We start from the raw sequence: 19,639 nt of genomic DNA, 5'->3' as shown, positions 1-19,639 counted from the left end.
GTGCAGTGCAGTGCAGTGCATGGTATGGTATGGTTATGAGGCCATGACCGGTGTCCCTGTTCTCGCCGGCGGCGACACGGCAGGATCCTTCATCCTCCCGCCCTCAATAAACTCCTTCGCGCGGAACATCTTGACCTGCTCGGGCTCCTTCCACATTGCCAGCGGCCGGCCATCATTCAGTGCGCGCTCCTCGCGGCGCAGCGCCGCCTCTGTCGTCTCCACCTTGGATGTCATTTGCTTTATGCTCTCGCCCGTGCGTGCCACCATCGCCTACCCATCCCACCCAGTCAGTCAGTCAGCCCACTCATCCATCCACCCATCCGCTGTAGAGAGGAAAGAACGATCGATACCTCGAGCAACTCGATCTGCCGGTACACATCCTTCAGCTCCTCTGCGATCGGGATGAGCTTTTCCGCCGTCGGCTCTATGACATCCGAAATCTGCGTTTGCACCTGCCCACCAACCTTACCATCAGCAACCCCACCGGCGCACGCGAATCTAGGTAGGTGGGAGAAATACATCCTGAACCAAATCCTTTTGCGTAGCCATAGACGCCTCGCACTCCTGCCGGAGACGCGTGATATTCGAGCTCTGTAGTTTAGCCATTAGCACACGCGCAGCGCAGGAGGTGGGCGGGCGGGTGAGGATACCAAAGGCGTGAACAGCGAGCTCCGCAGGTACCCCGCTAGCTCGGCTGCCACTTGGGGCGGCAGCCCCGCCGCGCCGCCGGCGGTGTGGTTGTTTCCGCCGCTACCGCTACCGCTGGACATTCTTTTTTTTTGGGCCCCGCCGGGACTGGGACTGGGATTATGTAATATATATTTTTTTCTTAGCGGCGCGTTGCGTGCGGGATGGGTGGGGATTGGTTTGTGGGTGTGTTCGCAGTTGCAGTCGTGGGCGTTGGTTGGTTGGTTGAGAGTGGTTCGAAGGAACGGAAGCGTTGAGGTGGGGGAGGCTCGGAAGAAGGGAGGGGATTGGATGGCGTGCGTGCGTTGTCCTTCCTTGCTTGCACTCCCTATTCTTTCTCTCACTCACACGCGCACTCCTCGTGATGAACAGTGCAGGTGGCGGCGGCGTGCTGGTGGAGCTGGTGGTGGTGGTGGTGAGAAGGGAAGGTGCCGCCGTCGTCGGTGCGGGGAACGAAACGGAGCGAAACGGAAACGAATCCGTCGATCCCTGGTCCGTGCGCTTCTTTTTCGGCTCCGGCTGGCTAGCTGGCTGGCTTCGAGGTCGGCGTCGGCGCAATGGAGGGGTTAGTTAAGCATAACTGCTATACACTCTCCACCACAACCCAAAGTGCAAAGAAGAAGAAGAAACGGTTTCGCCTGCTGTTACTGCTGCGGCGGGAGACGCTGGTGGTATCATCTTCGTCTCGTCTCCCGTAACACCCACCAACCCCGGCTCCTGCATGCTCCGTTGCACGACGAAACGTCTCGTGTCTGTGTAACACCTGGGTAACCGTAACTCCGACTCCAACTCCAACTCCATCTCCAACTCCAACTCCAACTCCGCAAGCAAACGCCACAGTCACAGTCACGGATTCCAACAATTACAGTAAGGGCCAGCGTGTAGATACCGGTAGTAGATAGATAGATCTTCATTCTCGCCATTCGTTCCCCAGTAGACTATAGGTACATACATCATGCTCATCCAGTGGCACTTCTTCTTCGGCGTTGACATCACTCCCAGTAAACCACCTACTGCTCTCTACATCTACCTACATGTCCGTGAACCGGAGCCCGCCCAAACAAATGAAATGCCCGTACCCGTACCCGTACCAGCCTAGGGAAGTAAACACAGTTTACATCCCATAGGAAGTAGTAGAAGAAAAGAAAAAATATTACAATAACCCCTTCCCCCCCTCACTCGCACGCCTTGAAGCCCCTCCTCACTCCCGCTCTCTTGTGAAAAAAATAGGATAGGACAGTACTTTGTAGCACCCTCAAACCAACCCAGCACGTCTCGCGTTTCGCGGGCGGTACTTGAACCCGCCGCCGAAGCGTCCACCGCGGCGCTTACCGCCACGGTTCCTGCCGCCACCACGGCCCCCGCCTCGTCGACCGCCACCAGTACCACCACCCTGGTTCTGCCCATCACCTTGGTTCTGGCCGGCGTCGGCTGCCGGTGGATCGGTGGCCGCGGGAGGGTCGGCGGCGGCGGGTGGGTCGGTGGCCGCTGGTGGGTCGGTGGCCGCCGGTGGGTCGGCGACAACTTGCTCTTGTCCGTTGCTTTGTCCGTTGCCTTGTCCATTGCCTTGTCCGTTGCCTTGTCCGGCGTCTTGTCCGGCGTCTTGTCCGGCGTCTTGTCCGTTGCCTTGACCATTGCCTTGTCCATTGCCTTGTCCATTGCCTTGACCGTTGCCCTGCCCGTTGCCCTGCCCGTTGCCCTGCCCGTTGCCCTGCCCGTTGCCCTGCCCGTTGCCCTGCCCGTTGCCGGCATTTCCTTGACCAACAGTGAATTTGGTACAGTCGTCCTGGGCACCGCGCTGGGCGACGGGCATGAGCACCGGCTGATGGTTCGAGGAACTACTCATAGTGCACACGCGGTAGTTTCCAGCCGGAAGGCCTTCTGCCACGTTGGCGGACAGCAGGCCGTTGCCGTTGCCGGCGTCGTTGATGCCCTTGAAGAAGGCAAATGTTGCTGCGTCCGGTCTGTTTTTCTCAGCTGTGCTCGTGAAAGCGTGGGAAGGAGGGAGGGAGAGGGAGCTCACGGTTGGTTCGGGGTCAGGCTGTTCCCCAGGTCCTGCACGGTGACGTGTGTATGCCCGATAATATTCCCGCCATTAAGTGCCTGCGGCGCCGCGTAGTATGTGTTTTCGGGGTTAGTGAACGATCCCGCGGCCAGATTGGCGACTTGTACGGTGATGTCGAAGGCCGTGTCCGCGGCAATGTCCTCGCCCGGCGCGGGGGAGACGATGATCGACGAGACCATGTTGTTCTGTGATGGGATGTCGCCCATCACTATGCCGTTGCAGGATCCGCCCGTTACTTGCTGCCCGTTGGTGAGCGTTTTGCCCGTGCAGAAGTTTATGAAGTTTGCATCGTCGCTACGGTGGCATCGTTAGTGATCCATCAAGAGAAAGAAGCCAGAGATTACATACGTCACTGAATCGGCCTGCGCTGGATCACCGCCCCCCTCCTGGCCTGTTTGCGTTGAGGCTTCCTGAACGTTTGCGGGATCGAGTGCTAATGCTGCGTTTCCTCCACCGTTGTTCTGACCACCGCCGTTGTTCTGACCACCGCCGTTGTTCTGGCCTCCACCATTGTTTTGGCCACCACCGCCGTTGTTCTGGCCACCGCCATTTCGACCACCACCTCGACCATTTCCTCCCGCCTGCTGGTTCTAGGCCCACAGTTAGCTCCCGATCTTGAAGGGAAGAGATATTCGATCGTGGACCATACCTGTCTCGGAACGATGTTTATACTTCTCGCACCATAATGTGGTGCGTATGCAGTGGAAACGGAGGCCAGCCCAGCGGATAGCAGAAGGAGTAACGGCAATTTGGCGTACATCTCGAAGCTCAAAAATTCGAAAATAGGAATATAAAGAGGGTATAGAATAAACGATCAACGTATGATGTTAGAATAAAAAAATCTCGGCCGGCGAGTGCAGAAGAAGGAAAGGTGGGGGAGGGGAATTAAAACGCAAAAGAACGACCCCGGCACCTGTTCAGCAAACTTGAGATGGTACAGATGAAGCTGTAGTGGTGTAGAGAACGAAAGAGAAAGGAAAAAAGTGGTCCGGTTTCTTGGGAGAAGGTGGTCTTAAAAACAGAGATGGACGGAGAGGCTGAAGCAGCAGCTGTCCCCTCCATGGCGACTGGTGGCGTCTGGCTCTGCCAGCTGGTATCAAAAGTGTTGAATACGGACACTCGTGATGGCCGAGGACTCGAAACCAGGCTCCATGGCTCAGAACGTGTCGAGTCTGTTTCGACCCAGAGCGCTGTAACGATGCGCTACATCCAATCAAGGCTGTGGGGGTTTTCCTGGGAAGGAAGCCATTGCCGCGGGGGGTTCCGAACGATAGGCGGCTGCAGATAAAGCAAAGTTGGATTGTATCTAAGCGACTGAAATGCATGCAAATTTACAGGTGCTTTGGGCCCGGGTACGAGCGAAGGATGGAGGGCGTCGCTTTTGGGTTTTAGGTTCGGTTTCAACGATCCCTGCATATCTACAGCATGCGCCCAGCGCCGCCGCCGCTTACCCTTGCGACCACAGCGCTGTAGTGAAGAATCCTCAGAGTGCGAGAGCGAGGGCATTTCTTCATCTCCTCCAGAGCCCCCGCTACTCACCCGGGCGACTCCGCTGTCTTGTTGGCAGCTGAAGTCAAGGCGTATGTACCTGCATCGGTACCCGGTGTTTTTGCTCGTACTTGGCATCGCATAATGTACCGGGCCCCTCCGTCGCAGACCACCCATGACCAAACAAGCTGGCGGCTTACAACATCGTCATAGGCAGCTGGTGGGAGAATAAGCTTCTGTAAGCACTCTGCGGAAGCCTCAGGTCTGGCTGCCCTCCTGTCAGTCTCCGCCGTCATCTCGACCCGGTCAACCGAGAGGTAGCGACCTGATACCTATCGGCGTACACGCTTGTGAGTGATGAAATAGGTTTATGGACGATGCCTGTAGCGGATTTGTCACGGAGGATCTAGCAGAATGCACGGCTACGGCGCCTCACAAAACCCTTTAAGATCTATGTCCCCGACCAATCACCGTACAATGACTGGCCAGCGACAGGCTCTCCCTATAGCCAGGCTTCCGATGATCGTCGGCGCTCTCCAACTCCCAGGATCAGATCTTCTTCAACCCGTCCTTTCCGTTCCCGCCTTCTTCCCTCTAAAAAAAGCTCCGCAGCCCTTCATGAAATCCCCAAACTGCCCTTCACCTTTGGAAACATCGAAATTGACCAGACCTGTCTTGATCCAGCCTGGCAATTTGTCCTGGATGCGCTGACCGGTGTATCGTTTGTCGATGAGGATGATCGTTGCATAATCCTCTCTATGTCGAATCGCCCTGCCGATACTCTGGTTGACGGCCCGCATGCATGCATTTTCGTAGAACTCTCTCCCAGCGGCTTTGGCCAGGGCTTGCCTTTGAGACAGGGATCCCGAGGTTTCATCGAGGGAATCATATGCAACCTTTTCCACGTGCTGTAGCTTCGCCTTCCACTCCGGCGTCTGCGCGTTGGGGAAGGGGAGTCCGATCATGACTACTCCGCGGCCAAGACTGTGCACCGGTGAATGTTAGGCATGAAACGCATACGGACCAAGTTTCGAAGAAGAAAAATCTGACCTGCATTTTATGCAGAGAATGCCCTCCAGCCCGCGGAGGAACAATCTCCGACTGCATAGCTGCAAGAGGAAGGCTGACTTACTTATCATTAAAGTTGATCCCTTCGCTCATCTTGCCTCCGACAACGCTCAACAGAAGTGCACCCTTGCCAGAATCAATCTCCCGGGCGTATTCCGCCAGAGTTTCCTCGACGCTGCTCTTCTCGCTCGACTCTTGGAATATTTCTTTCTTCTGGCCGAGCCGATCCCATACCGACAAGCCCTCGCCCAGTTTCTTCTGCCACTGCGCAATGACGAAGCTAAGATACGCATAGCTGGGAAAGAAACAGACGACGCCGTGAGGTACCACCGTGCAGATGTTGGCGATTGCCCTGCCTAACTCTGCGATCAGATTGGGATCCATACGTTTATCGAACGTGAACTGGAACTCTCGTTTGGTGGGTCCCATAGCCATTGGCCAGGCAAGGAGATTGTCTTTTGGAATGACGTGTCCGCAGGATAATGTACGGATCTTCTCCCTGGGAAGATAAGGGAAGAGGTGCGTCGTGTAGTCCTGCATAGGCTGCATCGTCCCTCCGGCGAGGATGACAGACCTCGCTTCCTCTACGACACCTCGGAAATGGAACGCCGGGTCAAGGAGCATGTATTTGAAGCAGGCATCTTTGGTCTCTGTCCTTCCGTAGAAAACTTTGCCTTCGTCCGATGGATTGGTCAAAGCCAACAGAAACCCCTGGAGATGTGTGAGCATAGGAACCGAGTCCTTGGGCTTGTTTTGTTCCGCCGGCTTGCCCCGACGCTGAAGCTGCTCTGCTTGTTTCTGCTCTGTGTGGATGAGATATCCTTCCAGTTTCCTCGCCAGTTTGCTCTCAGCGAGATAATTCTGCAGTTTAAAGAAGTTTATCTGATCTGTTCCCTTGGCAGCAAGAAGATCGCCAGGCTGAACCTCGCCCTCTTTGCCTCCGTTGCTCAAATCCTCGAGGTAAGATGCCAATCCACCCAAGAGACGACTGATCTGCATCACATACACCTTGTTGGAGCCTTTGAGTCTGTTCCGGAATTTGGCAAGATATATTTCCAGTTGTTCTCGACATCGTGTAAGCTGTGTGAGTGTCACGGTGATTGAGTGGATCGATGAAATGGCATCGATCAGGTTATGGGCTTCATCGATGACGACGACATGGCCCTTGAGAGAGATACCGAGTGCTTCCCGGGCAGATTTCTGTAGGAGAAGGGGATAAGGTAATGTGACTATCTGGTTACCATTCAGTATTGAACCCATATAAGCAGATGATAGTACCAACCTCGCTTGGTTTGATTGCCGCCCGGACAGCATAATACGGACAAGTCCCCATAGTTTTCCCGAGCTTCGAAAGATCCTCGATATCCCGGATAGTTGCGAGTGCGTGATCCCGAAAGTCTCGAACAACGACCTGATCCTCTTTAGTGGGTAAGAATTGACACCGCTTTTCGGAGCCTTTCGTCCCAGATTTCTGCATATCTAGGCACTTCTCATTCATCGCCGTGACGCTCTTCAGTTTTGCGACCGCAGGGTTAATGCACAAGTTCTTCCGTGATCCTAGTGACAAGTGCTTGATCTGTTCCCGCAGCTCTTCGTCTCCGCTTGAAAAGGACGGTGGCATATCCACTCGCCGTAATTCGTTAACGAATTGTGTGAGCTGGGAATGTGTGCGTGAACAAAAGAAAATCTACAACCCCATCAGCCACTCGGGAAGTCACTGTGAAGAATTAAGATTACTTTCGTCTCGTCGGGTAGTTCCATCTCCGGATCTTCCCTTGGAGGTGCTCCGGAGTCGGGCATACCGAGCCTACGTTCATCAGTACGTCAGTCACTTACATCACCCACACGACCAAGCCGCTCACTTCATCATGAGCTCCCTCACCGCCGGCGAGTAATCATCCGACTCCTTCTGTCTTTTTGAGCCGAATTCATCGTCGCTTTCGTAATCATCCAGCACAAACTGGGCCTCATCATCATTTTCCAATTCTACTTCGACGTTTTTCCTCTACCTGCCCATTAGCCTCCGTCTCAGACCACCTCCAGATTTACGGGAACAAACCGTCTTCTTAAACGCTCTCGTATCGTTATCCCGGAGACTCAACACTTTCTCTTTCGCCTCCTTGTCCCGAATGGCCTTCAGCCGCTCCTCGAGATCTGTCTTGGCCCGCAGGATCTGTTCCTTCTTTTCTTTAACGGCGTACTCGCGGACCCAAGCTGGTTCGTCGGAGTCTTTGCAGCAAGATCGTAAGTAACAGAGTTCAATTGGGTCCTGCGGACTAAAGTACCTCCATCTTCAGTCTGCAACTGCGCCTCGAGATCACGACTCTTATGGTCTCGAAGCCAAGTCAAGGCACCGCAAATCAGGCTTAGAGATTTTCCCTTTCTCGGCGTCAGCCTCGGCACGACCGTTGCTTTGGATCAATACAATGTACCGTTCCTTCGACTCGTCAGCGTTTGCCCGACATGGGTGGTGGTATCGACGGTGGGTAAACACACCAGTCGGAGACTCAAAGATGCCCACACAACCGTTTTCCACTGCCTCGTACAGGGCGTCCATAAACTCCAATTGTATGGAGTACGGCGTGTAGGGGTGATGAAAGTCACGTTGCGTTTTCGTTGCGTCCGCCATGGTAGTTACAGTTGGGCGCGGGTTTCGGTTTCTTGCTGTATCGGAATGGGCGTTGTGAGGTACGCGTTAATGTGCTACCTAGCTTGACGGGCACGTGATCGAGGTGATTGGGCGAGTGACAGCTGTTGACATACCCAACTCGTCACTCCCATTCCATCCACCTCCAACCCACTCGACCACCACGATAGCGAAATAAACTTCCAAGATGCCGCCCAAGAAAGAGAAGAAAGAGCAGTTCAAGGGCGATCAAGGTACTATCTTCGTCATTCATCCTGTCTTCTTGGAAGATTATACTGAAATTGAAAGCCTCGGAGATGATCTTTGAGTACCTCGAACAGCAGAACCGGCCTTACTCCGCTGCGGGTATACCCCTAGTTTTTCTCTTAAGTCTGCATATTCTAACGAAAGCTGTTGGGAGACGTGAGCTCCAACCTTCACAATGCTGTTACCAAAGGTTTGTCACCACTGGCTACAGCCGTGTATGAGGACTAATGACCCACAGCGACTGCCACCAAAATCCTCAAGGAGATGCACGAAAGCGGGCAGATCGAGGGAAGGGTCTCGGGAAAGCAAATTGTGTACCACGCCATCCAGGTACATTTCCTTCCAAAGGATGAGCTTTAAAATCGCAACATCTGACGCCACTCCAGAGCCCTACCGAGAACTCCAGCGAAGAAGACCTCAAGGCGATGGATGAGGAGATCGAAGGTACTCCCCACCTTCCAGTCGCATTTCACCGACCTCACAAAAGAAACTCAGGCATCAAGGCGGAAACCGCCGCCCTCAAGGCCTCCATCAAAGCCGCGCACGCCTCCCTCGCGGCTCTCAAGTCCACGCCCAGCATTGACGCACTGAATGACTCCATCGAGGTCGTCGAGGCCGAGGCTGCGGCGCTGGAGGAGACGCTCAAGGGACTCCGTGCTGTCTCCGAGACTCCGGTTGCGGATCCGGCTACGCGCGCTGCTGCCGAAAAGGAGTATGCCTTCCTAGAGAAGGAGTATGCTAGACGCAGGAAGCAGTTCAGGGAGTTTTGGGGGATGGTGTGTGATGGCTACGAGGGAGATGTGAAGGAGTTGTGGGTAAGTCGAGTTGCGGCCATGAATGCAGGAAGACACTAATGCTGATGCGCGGTTAGGAAAATGCGGGACTGGAGGGGGATATGATCTAGGCGCCCACGGCCAGTTTGATACCATTTACTTTTTAGACACTTTAATCGCTACATCTCCTAGAACACTTGATCGTCTAAGATGAGGCAAACAGAGCAATCTCTGGTGATGCGGGCAAATATTTCAAGCGACAAGTGACTCAGCATGTATGAGACGGCTTCTTGATAAGAATGTGCCCACTGACACTGTACATAGATCGGTTCGGTGCGGAAATTTGTCTGTACATTTGAAGGATGTGATTATATTACTGTACAAGATCCAGGTTATGGCGGTGGTGCTTCCGTCTTTTCCTCCTGCTCCTTCTTATTTTCTACAGAGTCAACCTCCATCTTCTCTGGCTGCTCATGCTGCACCTCCGGCTTCGTTTCCTCCGCTACAATCTCTTCCTCTTGCCCCTCCTCAGCATATTCCTCTTCATCATATTCCTCGTCCTCTTTACCCTCGCCCTCGCCCGCTTTCCTAAGGGCGGGCATCTTTCTTTGCGGAATAACCTTAATAAACGCCTTCTCCCAATCCTTCTCCTTGAGCCACTCACACATAATCTCGACCACCTGATTAGTGGTCAAGACCTGTCTACTGGCCATCTTGATATACTCTCCAATGGGCAACTTTCCATGGGCAATACCCTGTTCCTTCGCCTTATTGAAGCACAGCATCTTGTGTCTATTCCGATCGACGATTCCGCCGATGATATACGTCTTACCCTGCTCCAGCTCGGAGATGGTATTCTCGCTGTCGGCGGTGAGGTACACGAGGTTCTCGCGGTTCTCGTCGGTGATCGGGTATGGGTCGTGAGAGAACGTCATGCCTTTCCACTTCTTGTGCTGGTGCTGCAGCGTCCCCTCGTACCGCTCCAGCAGGCGCGCGTTGAGCGACGAGACATGCATCTTGAACTGCCGCGTGGAATTACGGTTTGCAGAATAGCATCGCGTGAGCTGCGACGACATCGAGACGACTTCCTACACACCACACCATCAGCCCTTTCCCACCCTTTCCCCTTCCCTCCCTCCCTCCCTTGGGCACTCACCCTCTCAGTCATCAACGCATCAAACCCACAATCGATGAGCAGGGTGATATCCTCGAGCACCCTCGGCGGCGCGACCTTGACGCGCTTGGTAACCTCGACGCCTTCGTCGGCGGCGGCCGCCTCGTCCTCGGCCTTGCGCTTCAAGGCGTTCTCCTCGCGCTTGCGCGCCTTCCGCGCTTTTTCCTTCTCCCTGCGCGCGGCCTTCCATGCCGGCCGCGTCTCCTCGAAACGCTTTTGCTTTGCGAGCTTTTTTTGCTGGTTCTTGGACAGCGGGGGCGCCGTGGCAGTGTCCTCGGTGGTGGAAGGTGCGGTGGAAGTGCCCTCGGTCGTGGGCGGTGAGGTGGTGCGCGCGTCGGGGGTCTCGGTCACTGCGACGGGCGCAGTTGCGGGTTCGGCTTGGTCGGCCATTGATGCGAATGGGGCCGTGAGACGGTGGCTGTGAGGTTGCAAGTGTCTCGATGCGAGATATCTGGTGGTGGGTGTGACTCGAACGAGGTTTGCGACGAGGCAGGTCAAAAATCGGTACCGGTAGTGGGGCATGCGGTGCTGCAAGATGACTCTAGTTACTCTAGCTGCGGATATCTATTTAAATTTAGGGTTGACCTTGTTCACGCGCTCACGTTCCACCACCGGAGCATCATTCATTAAGCCTAGATAGAACAGAACCACAAACAACCAAAAAAGAAGACGCCCTAATATTCCATAGCATCCACCGCGCTCCTCTCCCGCTTAAGATTAACCTTCTCCTTCGACTCCTCCTTGACGATGCCTGCCACGAATCGTCGGAAGTACTCGACATACGGCTTTAAGCTAGTCTTTTCATAATCCGGAATCTTCTCCTCGGCGCCCTTTTCGCCGTCTTCCTTATGATTACCATTCCACTCATCGATTTCCTTGAGCAGACTGGTAACAGTTGGGACCGCCAGCGGATCGAAATCTTCTGGACGCTTGGAGTCGATGGGGACACACACCCTGCCCGTGCCCGGGTGCACGACGAATGGAGACTTCAGCAAATGGTTGAGGTGCTTGGAGACTTCGGCATCGAGCCGGGGGTAGAGGTATTCGAACACGATGTCCTGCTTCGACGTGAGGAGCTTCTGTGTGTCCAGGGTTTTACTGGCGCTTTTGGCCTGTGCGTCGATATCGTTCCACTTCGCGGTCGAGGAGCGGCCAGGAAGTGAATTCCATTTTTTCCGGAGCTCAGCAACGAGCGCTGGATTGCGGAAAGCAGTGTCAGCCAACTATCGATCGAGAAAAGGTATTGAGTGGGCGAATGGCATACTCTTGTCGGGAAGAAGGTCGAGCAGCTTCTCCGCCCTATCGTTCTCCCGCCACGGATCCTGATCCCGCAGGATATTCTGACCGAACGAGTCACGGAGCACCTCCATACTCCTGGCCAGATGCGGATGCAGCGGCCTGCGCAGATTCACCTTCTTCCCGGACTTATCACCACCCCTAACCACCTCCAGATACGACGCAATCGACCTCCTCTTCTGATCATCCATCTCCCTCGCCCTCCTATCGCACACCCAGGCGTGCGCACCTCTCCGCCCGGAGTACACCCACATGATGTGCTTGAACCCAAAATCGTCCCTGAGCGCGACATCCATGATCTTTATAGCCACGGTGATGAACTGCCAGCACTTATTGCAGATATTCGCCTTATCGCAGCACGTGCGAACATCATCGTAGTCCGTCAAATCGATATCGAAGACCAATTCCTTCGCTATAGGCTTGAATGCGGCTTTGCGTAACGACTTGCGGTCGCGCGGATTCGCACTGTACACCGGGCCGATCTCGAATCGGCTTGGGTTGAGCTTCAGAACGTCTTTGCGTAACGTCTCGAAGGTCGGGAACGATTGGTAGCGCAGGTACGCGCTGTTCTGCAGGGTGAAGGCGAATTCCCGGTGGCCGAAGTCGTGCGTGGGGATTGGTGAGTGGTTGAGCCATTGGAAGAGGATCCGCCACGGGAAGAGACGCTGGTAGAACGCATACATCACTTGTGGATCTGAGTAATCTGTTGACCTTGAGGGCCTGTAATTGCGCCCGTTAGCCACCACACAATCCCCTCTCTCTCTCTTCAGGACGGGAGCGGGGAGCGTACACTTCCGCCAATGCCTCAGACTCGAATAGATCCGCATCCGGAAGATCACCGTAATCCTCATCGTCGGAGTCCTCGAGTTGTGGTTTGACCTTGACATCCTTCTTTCCCTCAGCGTCCGAGTCGTCGTCGAAGATCCTCTCGATGGCCTTCTTGTTGTCGCCGGCGGCGGCGGGTGGAGACGACGGTGCTGGTTCCGGCTTGACCTTGACATCATCACTGCCATCATCGTCCGATGCGGGGTCAATGACGGGCGGGGCATCGGGGAGATCTAATTCTTCGGAGGACGACATGGCCGTGTAGTAGTTGTGGTTGTGGTTGACTTTCTATATCGAGTGTAATGGTTCGTGTGCGAGTGGAATAACAAGTATAACTAGCACTGCAGGGGAAACGCGACGCGTAGATTGTTTTTTACACGAGTAGTCTTGGCTGACCAGGCATAGCCCACCTCGCGTTCTCCCTGTTCCGTAAACAAAACACCACCGACCAGTGACCACCATTCTCCACACTACACCTACCAAATGCCTTCCGATCCGCCCCCCACAGAACCGTCAAAATCCGAGCGCATAACCAAGCTACGCGTCGAGTTGAAGGACTGGGAACATGCCTTCGCCAAAGCCCACGACGGCCGGAAACCAACCCGCGATGAAACCAAAGCCGACAGGGAGATAGGTATTTTTTCTCCCTCATTCTTCCCTTCCTTCCGGAGCCTGTTCTGACATAACCACGTATAGCTGCCAAATACAAAGAATACGCCCGTCTCCGCTCCGGCTCCTCCTCCTCCTCTACCTCCACCGACAAGAAAAAGTCCTCCCCCGTCTCGCGGCCCGCAACAGCAGCAGCACCAGCACCAGCAGCGCCAACTGCTCCCTCACCCACAGCACTAACCCAAACGCCGACCAAAAACCCCTCCGCGAACCCATGGAGCAACAGCGAGATCTACGAATCGCCGCTCAGTATCCGCCGGCAGCGACTATTCGGGCGACGTGACCAAGTCGGCCCCACCCCGCAAAAAACCGGCAAGGTCCTTGGTATCTTCGACAGTTTCATCGACGTGGAGTCGACGCCACCACGGTCCGCGAAGCGCCTGATCACCGGACTCGGCACGCCGACGAAATCCGGCGGCGAGCGCGTGTCGGTCTCCCCGGCGCTCTCGACGCCGAGGAAGAGGAAGCTGGCGGAGGTCGCGGGAAAAAAGGATGACATCTTCGCGACGCCGAGTGCGCTGCGCGAGTGGAAGCCGCGGGAGGTAGCGGAGGAGGACGGCGCCGATAGTCCGCGTGTGAGGCGCCCGCCGCCGATGCCGAAGCGCGGACTGAGCTCGATGTTAAGGGAGCTGAGGGAGATGGAGGCGCATGCGCTCGACGACGATGAGGAGGCGATGCGCGAGATGGAGATGGAGGCGGCGGGGTTGGAGGTGCCGAAGAGGAAGGAGAAGAAGAAGGACGAGCCCCTGTTCGATGAGGTGGAGTTGCCGCCGTTGCCGCCAGGCGCGTTCGTAGAGGATACGCTGCAGGACTCGGATGATGGCAAGGAGAATGACGGCACGGAGCGCAAGGTCTGGAAGAAGAAGGGGCTCAAGAGGCAGCATCGCAGGGTCATCAGTACGCTCTCCACACCCTCCTCGCTCCTCTTTGACGTACTAACGAAATTACAGTGCGTCCCGTGGTTGTCAAGCCTGGTACCCAAGCCGGCGACAACGAGGCAGAGGAAGCCGAGGAGGCGGAGGCAGCAGCGGCGGAAGGCGGCGACGACCAACCACCCATCCCCTCGGACATCGAAAATGGCGAAGACTCATCCTCGGACGACGACGAAGAAGACTCCAAAAAGAAGTCCAAAAAGAAGCCAGCAGCAGCAGCGGAGAAGGCCAAGAAACCTGCCGCAACTCGCAAGATCGATGCGAACGCTACATCGCACATGAACTTTAGAAAGCTCAACATCAAGAACAAGAACAGCAAGGGTAAAAGAGGCGGTAGGTTCGGCGGTGGCAGGAGGAGGTAGTGACAGTGTACTATAGCCGTAATTGCTCATGAGAGCACATAGAGTACCTAATAACTGTACAGAATAGAATATCGTAATACACGAGTGCATGTGCCCAATGTCGTCCATGTCTGTGAATGACGTAAAACATCGCCATCGCTGAGATGACGTGCAAGGATCCGCAATCTCTCGGATATCTCCGATCCCACCGCCCTCTGCGGTGCAATCCCAGATTCACCAGATATCACTCATATCACGGATTCTTCATTCCCAAGTCCGATGCCAAATTCAAACCCCACATCAAACAGAATTACCATACAGACAAACCAAAAACGTGAACAGAGAAAAACCAAAGCCAAAAGAAGGGATAACCACATACACGGATACGGGTAGGATTTAGCGTTTGAGTGAAAGAGAGAGAGAGGAAGGCCAAAATTCCCCCACATGTAGAAGTATTGAAAGTAAAATGAAAAGAAAAGCAGACAACTCCGCCCCACCCACCCCTGCCGCACCAGGCCAACCCACACTTTTAAGCTTTTAGAATCTGTGAAAAACGAAATGAAAAGAATCCCGCGTTGTGCTCCAGTAGGTATCCCCTTTTGTGTGCGTGGGTATAGTAGAAAGTAAAGTAAAAGTTAGATCCTCCCTGTACAGAGCAGTCATCCTCCTCTCCACCTCCGATTCGAAATGCATAAAATCGCCCGCGTGGTATAAAATGACAAGACCAAACAGTAAATGCTGTAGCATGGAAAAAAAGAAAGCAAGGCACTCTATGCCACCCTCTATGATGCAATCCGACCCGTAACAATTTATCCGAAAGAGATCTTGCCCAGACCCAGCCCGGAGCGATCAGCGGTGATGCCTCCCAGACTGGAGAAGCCTCCCATGTGCTTTGTGGGGCCGTCTTCCTCGACTTCCAGGTTGAACTGGGTCTCGGGCTCCTCATCGATCGGGTGGACCTTGCTGTTGCCGAGGCGGGGAGAAGAGGTGGTGCGCTCGATCGGACGTCCGCTGATCGCAATATTCTTGGGAGAAACGATCGTATCGGATTCCGTGAAGCTGCCGAACTTCAAGCTCTGAGTGAGGGCAGAGATACCTCCGCTCATGCCACGTCCGGGAGAACCAGCGAAGATACCGTCGCTAACAGTACGACGCACGATCGGGTTAGCATCCGAGTGGAGGTAGGTATGCCTCAAGGGCGAGCCGACGTGTCCCAAGCCGGAGATCTGAGAGTGGTCCTCATCGCGTTTGTGGCGGTTGATCAGAGGGCCCCAGCTGCCTGGGGAGCCGATCGGAGATCCAAACGTGTCACCGGGGGTTCCCGGAGCGGTGAAGCTGCGTCCACCCGCGCCCTCCTCGTCGGTCCTCGACATTCTGCGGTTGCGTTCCGCCGGAGTGAGCAAGTCAGTCAAGCTCTCGGGCAAGAAGTCCTCCTCGAAGGTGAAGGCTCCTTCGGAGGAATCGATCGCTCCGTTGTCCTTCGCGGTTCCCATTCCGTGGAATCCGTTGAAGATGGTCTGCGGTCCCCCGTAGCTCGAAGAGTACACCTTATTGCGTCTTGCGGCCGATGAATGCAGAATCCTCTCTCCGAGGGATCCTTCCCGGAGCTGAGCGGACCTTGAAAGCTCTCCACTGTCGTCTTCGCCAAACGCCGATCTCCGTAGAGCGCTGATAGTGGCTTCGCCTCTGACGCTGTTTGGTAGCGAAGGGGGAGGAGACTCGACTCCGAACGTGTTTGGAACCGACGACGCGAACGGACCATGCTTGGCGTAGTAGCTGTAGTCGTACCTGTCGATTGAAGCAGGGAGCGTAGCGTCGAGTGGTCCCAAAGTCCTCTGCGACGATGCAAGCGGGGACATGGCCAATCCGTCCCGCGGGGATCCGAATTGAGTGTCGGGGATGGCTGTCGGCGCAGTCTGCTGGTGGTGCTGCTGCTGCTGGTCGGATTGCGGGATCGCCTGACCTGGGAGGGCCGGGAAATCTTCCGCGCCACCGAGCGAATGGGTCGGTGTGTGGTGGCCGACATTGTTCGCCTGCATGAGCGAGTTGTGGAGAGCCGACCGGTGGCTGGTGTAAGCGGGGTCCATACGGCCAAAGTGGAGGTGGCCGTTGTGGTTGTGTCCGTTATGACCGCCGTTGTTGCCATGCATGGAAGGACGGTTGACCCTGCGGCCATCGGGGAGGATGTGCGCAAGAGCACATTTGGCACCAAACTTGCAGTTGCCCTGTCGCGATCGTGTCAATCAAGCTCTTCCCCGGAGTCGCACATTGTGAAAATCCTGTCACCAACCTTGGAAAAGTACTTGCACGGCGCCGACTCGGTGGTTGGATCGGTGCTGTGGGAGAACGGACAAGCCTTGCCCGCCTGGCAGGCACCTTGACGGAAGAATTTGCACGGAACGTGGTTCAAGTCTGTTTGCGAACCGTTAGACGCCGCCACCTGGGAATCTGCAATGCGACTCACTCTTGCTGCCTGGTGGACTCCGAGAGCCCTCGAAAGGCGGCACACCTGGCCCCACGGGAATGCCTGGGGGCTGCACGTGAGACTGTTTTGCGGGGACCGGGGTCGGCATAGCGTTGCTAGCGGGATTTCCGTTCGTTGTTGCGGGAAGCTGATTTTGACCTTGAGCGGCGGATATGCTCCGTCGCGCAGCACTGTTGGTACGGCTGTGGTGGGGGTGGTGGGGGAGGGCGGGAATTATGGTGGTTCTGGAAGTAGATGTGGTGGGGTTGGAGGTGGTGGTAGTGGTGGTGGTGGTGGTTGTAGCGGTGTTGGGAGAGGTGGAGGGAACGGTGTCGACGGAGTCGGTTGGAGGAGTGGAGGCAGACATCGTCGAGTCCGAAGGCTGGGCGGGAATGGAACTCATGAGGCACAAACTCTAGTCGTGTTGTGATTGTGGTTGGTGGTGGGTCGAGAGGGGAGGAGGAAGGAGGAGGCAAGGTGGTGGAGGTGAGGTGAAAAAGAACGAGGTTGTGACAAGAGCCGCGAAACGGTGGCCACGCTAGCTGAACCTTACAACTCCAAATCTAGCACGTCAAACGACCATCAGCCATGATCCGACGCAACACCCAGCCGCCAACATTTAGGGTACGGCACCTACGACGCGTAGGTATCCAATCATCCGGCGGCACTGGTATCCTCTCAGTGACAGCCGACGCGGTCCGGCTTTGATGGCCGTCTCCAGGCACGCAATGATAGCAACGCCCTCGGTCATTCAAGAAAACTGCCCACGCGTACGGCGGGCAGAAGAATTCAGCATCGGCTGACCGACAGCCCTGGGCTGCTTTGTTATGGCGGGAGATGTGACACAAGGCAGAAGGCGGGGTGCCGAATATCCACTCCATGCAGTCTTATCTGTCCCGCGCCCTCTCGCTCTCCGGGCCGCTGGTAAAGTACTCTCGACTCCCCCAGTCCTCGACGGCCAGTCGGATAATTCCATCGAGATCAGATGGCCATCGAATCGAGCATCGGTAACGTTTCACACATACTCGTAAGATATATTGGTACATGGCCGAGTGATCTCCATGAAGCAACTCGCCATTGCGGGGAAGTCTTTCGCGCACGTGCTTATAGGTAGTCTGGGCATACCCTCGGCGATACATAGTAGACTCGATACGACCACTCTCGGCCAAACGAGATATCTGATATCTAATATTCTCGAGCAAACCCCGTGCCCTGATGGTCATGCACCAACCCACAGCGCATGCATGCCGTGTCTCGACCCCCGTACGCGGGAACTCCGGGGTCGGAGACAACGCCCGCCCTTGACCTCACCATCACCATCGAATTGTGCGCGTCACCGGGGGGAATGACGCCCTACGTTTCCCCACACTTTCGACCGTGGGTGGGGGGCTGGTACTATCCCTGCAGTGCATCATCCGCGTGAGTCCCAGGCTTACGTAGATCCTTCGCATCCGATGCCGCCCGTGATACGTGGAGAGGAATCACGTGTATCGATGGGAGTAACCATCCACCGACAAACTCTACTCGACCGATAGCCGAATATAAAACCGGAGTTGCTCGGATCGATTTGTCGAGTGATATTCTATGCGTAATCAAGTAGACGGCACGGTGATGTACGACGGAGCCGGACTCAAAGAATGATGTGAAAAGATTGTCCTGCTAGCTACCGCTACACAAGTACCTACCCGTGATACATGAGAGGAATCACGTGCAGCGAAGAGGATCAACCGTACCGACATGACCGATGACTGAATGTCAAACCGGAGTTACATACTGTTGCAATATCTGTTTAGCATAGCCATGGTAGAAGGCACGGGCCTTTGCCCCTATTCTCATATCTACTACTCTCACGAGACCTTACACTTCAATAATACACTGGTTCACGATTGCGTCTTACTCTATTGTTTCAACACATGCTCGGATCGATTTTCCGAGTGATAGTATATGCTTGACTGACTGAGTAGACGGCACCGCTTCCGACACCGTCTCATCGGAGATGTTGTGTAGTTGGATACCTTGGGCCTTCTAGATTGGCCCCCACTGACTCCGGGAATCCTAGATGCCCAGATTACCGCAAACGCTATACACAGTGTAGCAGTGCCTACGTCCGGCACAGGCTACAGATTACAGACAACGTCTGTTAAAAAGCATGAACAAGTATTGTAGTAAGTGAGTCTGAAGGCCTCGAGAGAAGTCATAAAAGAGAAGTGGTAGGCGGCCAGTGCTTCCCGCCGTTATGACTGTGTAAGCGACGAAGCAACGAGTGAGATATTACAATAGTTGCTGTCATAATATCACGAACTTCTGTGTGTGTAGTGCATCATACGAGATCACTCGGATTTCCGTTATCCGTTCTCACAGAGGTGGCGAGCGGCGGCGAGCGGCCTCTATCTGAGGCACACCCGCCCCTTCCTCTATATATGCATTTCTTCTGTCGTGTCTGATACACTGTACACTACTTCAGAATACCACTTTTCTTGACAGTTGCTCGGATTGATTATGCGAGTGATAATTGATACGTAACCAAGCAGACGGTACGGTGATGTACACGAAGCCGGACTCAAAAAGTGTGATGTGAAAGGATTTTTCCTGATTGTAGCTGCTGCTACAACGTATACTTACCATGTAGAGCGACGTACTAAAGTCAGAAGCCTTATATAGGCCTTATACGATGAGGAAATTGTTCAGGCCTTCTATAAGCCACTCATAAGCACGTGAAACTCATAAGGTTTCCGTAAGAGTTATGTCAAAATAAGGCATATGTTCTCATAACCCTATAATTCTCGTAGCTCCTACATAATGCCTATGCAGCGAAAACCACCAGCACATAAATCGGCCTTCTCACTGTAATTCTTAGGACCTTCCTCAGGCGTATGTAGTCATTTTTGACATGCACAGCCCTAGCGTACAATGATGACTGTGAAACTGGCAGATTTTGCGAAGCATTATGGGATATATCAGCCT

At 54.8% G+C, this 19,639-nt stretch overlaps 7 protein-coding genes across 7 annotated transcripts; 2 read left to right on the top strand and 5 right to left on the bottom strand.

Moving 5' to 3' along the window:
• Nucleotides 1-287: 287 nt before the first annotated feature.
• On the bottom strand, nt 288-3,512 carry BZA05DRAFT_333800 (uncharacterized protein; the record flags this gene model as incomplete). Its single annotated transcript, XM_051480702.1, has 7 exons — nt 288-452; nt 520-591; nt 651-700; nt 2,320-2,651; nt 2,711-3,046; nt 3,101-3,231; nt 3,402-3,512. 7 exons carry the CDS (start codon nt 3,510-3,512, stop codon nt 288-290), a joined length of 1,197 nt encoding a protein of 398 aa, XP_051341700.1.
• A 1,158-nt stretch (nt 3,513-4,670) lies between these two features.
• On the bottom strand, nt 4,671-7,975 carry BZA05DRAFT_391457 (helicase C-terminal domain-containing protein). The gene is made up of 8 exons (XM_051482976.1): nt 7,804-7,975; nt 7,594-7,688; nt 7,368-7,537; nt 7,171-7,313; nt 7,046-7,115; nt 6,591-6,995; nt 5,373-6,541; nt 4,671-5,224 (listed from the first exon to the last, which is right to left on the bottom strand). The coding sequence occupies exons 1-8, from the start codon at nt 7,935-7,937 to the stop codon at nt 4,801-4,803; spliced, it is 2,610 nt and encodes an 869-aa protein (XP_051341699.1). The 5' UTR covers nt 7,938-7,975; the 3' UTR covers nt 4,671-4,800.
• A 95-nt stretch (nt 7,976-8,070) lies between these two features.
• Nucleotides 8,071-9,105, top strand: BZA05DRAFT_466189 (Tat binding protein 1-interacting protein-domain-containing protein; the record flags this gene model as incomplete). The annotated part of the gene is made up of 7 exons (XM_051487785.1): nt 8,071-8,188; nt 8,244-8,300; nt 8,356-8,391; nt 8,440-8,531; nt 8,588-8,645; nt 8,697-9,016; nt 9,073-9,105. Exons 1-7 carry the CDS (start codon nt 8,143-8,145, stop codon nt 9,103-9,105), a joined length of 642 nt encoding a protein of 213 aa, XP_051341698.1. The 5' UTR covers nt 8,071-8,142.
• Nucleotides 9,106-9,366: 261 nt separating this feature from the next.
• Nucleotides 9,367-10,538, bottom strand: BZA05DRAFT_443047 (guanine-N(1)--methyltransferase; the record flags this gene model as incomplete). The annotated part of the gene is made up of 2 exons (XM_051486821.1): nt 9,367-10,062; nt 10,131-10,538. 2 exons carry the CDS (start codon nt 10,536-10,538, stop codon nt 9,367-9,369), a joined length of 1,104 nt encoding a protein of 367 aa, XP_051341697.1.
• A 193-nt stretch (nt 10,539-10,731) lies between these two features.
• On the bottom strand, nt 10,732-12,606 carry BZA05DRAFT_238913 (eukaryotic and archaeal DNA primase small subunit). Its single transcript, XM_051479890.1, has 3 exons — nt 12,235-12,606; nt 11,413-12,164; nt 10,732-11,343 (listed from the first exon to the last, which is right to left on the bottom strand). Exons 1-3 carry the CDS (start codon nt 12,522-12,524, stop codon nt 10,823-10,825), a joined length of 1,563 nt encoding a protein of 520 aa, XP_051341696.1. The 5' UTR covers nt 12,525-12,606; the 3' UTR covers nt 10,732-10,822.
• A 146-nt stretch (nt 12,607-12,752) lies between these two features.
• On the top strand, nt 12,753-14,232 carry BZA05DRAFT_424634 (DNA replication/checkpoint protein; the record flags this gene model as incomplete). Its single annotated transcript, XM_051485921.1, has 3 exons — nt 12,753-12,903; nt 12,966-13,870; nt 13,909-14,232. 3 exons carry the CDS (start codon nt 12,753-12,755, stop codon nt 14,230-14,232), a joined length of 1,380 nt encoding a protein of 459 aa, XP_051341695.1.
• Nucleotides 14,233-14,707: 475 nt separating this feature from the next.
• On the bottom strand, nt 14,708-17,573 carry BZA05DRAFT_391444 (uncharacterized protein). The gene is made up of 4 exons (XM_051482975.1): nt 17,309-17,573; nt 16,676-17,238; nt 16,502-16,623; nt 14,708-16,436 (listed from the first exon to the last, which is right to left on the bottom strand). The coding sequence occupies exons 2-4, from the start codon at nt 17,076-17,078 to the stop codon at nt 15,021-15,023; spliced, it is 1,941 nt and encodes a 646-aa protein (XP_051341694.1). The 5' UTR covers nt 17,079-17,238; nt 17,309-17,573; the 3' UTR covers nt 14,708-15,020.
• Between the last annotated feature and the right edge of the window lie 2,066 nt (nt 17,574-19,639).

The sequence above is a fragment of the Tricharina praecox genome, assembly GCF_024521635.1.
Source record: "Tricharina praecox strain CBS 144465 chromosome Unknown BZA05scaffold_6, whole genome shotgun sequence".
Taxonomy (NCBI): Eukaryota; Fungi; Ascomycota; class Pezizomycetes; order Pezizales; family Pyronemataceae; genus Tricharina; species Tricharina praecox.
Note: the sequence above shows the minus strand (reverse complement) of the source record. Positions and strands in the feature narration are given on the sequence as shown.